The sequence below is a fragment of the Austrofundulus limnaeus genome, unplaced genomic scaffold, assembly GCF_001266775.1.
Source record: "Austrofundulus limnaeus strain Quisiro unplaced genomic scaffold, Austrofundulus_limnaeus-1.0 Scaffold219, whole genome shotgun sequence".
Taxonomy (NCBI): Eukaryota; Metazoa; Chordata; class Actinopteri; order Cyprinodontiformes; family Rivulidae; genus Austrofundulus; species Austrofundulus limnaeus.
The window spans coordinates 814,621-816,043 of record NW_013952621.1 but is presented as its reverse complement, the minus strand read 5'-3'; the positions used below and the strand labels follow the sequence as shown (position 1 = coordinate 816,043).

Here is a 1,423-nt window from a genome sequence, read left to right as displayed (position 1 = left end):
AACAAATTTAGTTACCTTATGAAAAAACAAGCTAACATCACATGTTAACTAGCGAGCTGTTTGAATAAAACGTGAAGTAAAAGGATAAACTTACCAAAGTACTCGCCATTTTTTTTTACAATTATTTAGTTAAAACAACACCARATACAAACAAAAATAATAGTGAGGAAAGAGTTATAACAGCTCAAATGTATTCTTRTTCTTCTTTATTTGGCAAACAACACGTCCATCTTGAATTATGTTTCACTTCCTCCGATCAAAATTGTGCACCTTTCAAAATAAATATATTTTGTTACTTTTAAACCCAGTTAATTATTAGTGTTATAAATTATATATTTATGTTGAGTTTGATAGATATTTTGAGTAAAATGTGTGTGTTTAGTTTTACGTAAATTAATATTTCCACATATTTTGAGTAGCAAAATAGACCTTGTATTTTATTTTGAAGAGTAAAACGTTGCTCCAAGCGGATGTAGAGATCATAATTTCCTGAGTCATCGCGCCTGTGTTTCGAAAGCAGCAATTTCAAGTTACGCACRAGTTTTGTACAAGTTTTCACCCACAAAAATAAATATTCAGCCATGGAGGGCTCCGTGTCGAATGTGGAGGTCTGTAATTTAGCATACAGCGGGCAGTACGATAAACTAAAACAGTGTATTTTATCGGATAAAACGCTTGCCTGCAAAACGGACCAGGTAAGAACGATATTATGGCGCAGCAAAASCAGCATTAAGCTTTAATAACTAAAAATAGTATTTATTTTCAGGACGGCAGGACCGCGCTACACTGGGCTTGTTCAGCTGGCCACACCGATATTGTGACGTTTCTGCTTGAACTGGGAGTTGATGTGAATCTCCAAGATGATGTATGGCCTTTTCTTTGTTGGTTTGAAACAATAGCTTTACAAAGAAACGCTTATTTTCTTAAGGCGATGCACTGTATCATCTAAATGTGACACATCATTAAAATCATGTAATTTTACTAACATCTTATGTGATGTGTCCTGTATTCCCAGACCTCCTGGACTCCTTTGCACATTGCTGCCTCTGCAGGCAGAGAAGACATCGTGAGGTCTTTGATCAGCAAAGGAGCTCAGCTGAACTCAGTCAATCAAAATGGATGTACGCCTCTGCACTACGCTGCCTCCAAAGACAGATATGAGGTAGTGATGCCTGCTTGCAGTAACAACTACTGAGTCCTAATCACACTCCGTCTAATCATCCATTCATCCTTGTTTTGGGGTTGGAGCGTGGCTGTCAGCTAGGGCAGACTTTCTTTTTATAYATAACACATTTATTATGTAGGTGACCGTCACTGGAACAGGTGACGGTGCAATTTTCTGAGATTCCTGCGATTAAAAGTTACACCGCAGATGCATAGTATTCATTCATTTTTTGTCACATACTTTTAGAAAATCTACCAC

At 37.0% G+C, this 1,423-nt stretch overlaps 1 protein-coding gene across 1 annotated transcript in view; it reads left to right on the top strand.

The window, feature by feature from the left end:
• Window positions 1-487: 487 nt before the first annotated feature.
• psmd10 (proteasome 26S subunit, non-ATPase 10) overlaps window positions 488-1,423 on the top strand; it is a 6,976-nt gene continuing 6,040 nt past the window's right edge. Inside the window, exons 1-3 of the mRNA XM_014019390.1 lie at window positions 488-695; window positions 767-865; window positions 1,016-1,162. Coding sequence (XP_013874844.1) covers window positions 582-695; window positions 767-865; window positions 1,016-1,162 — 360 coding nt within the window. The 5' untranslated portion in view covers window positions 488-581. The remainder of the gene's footprint in view (window positions 696-766; window positions 866-1,015; window positions 1,163-1,423) is intronic.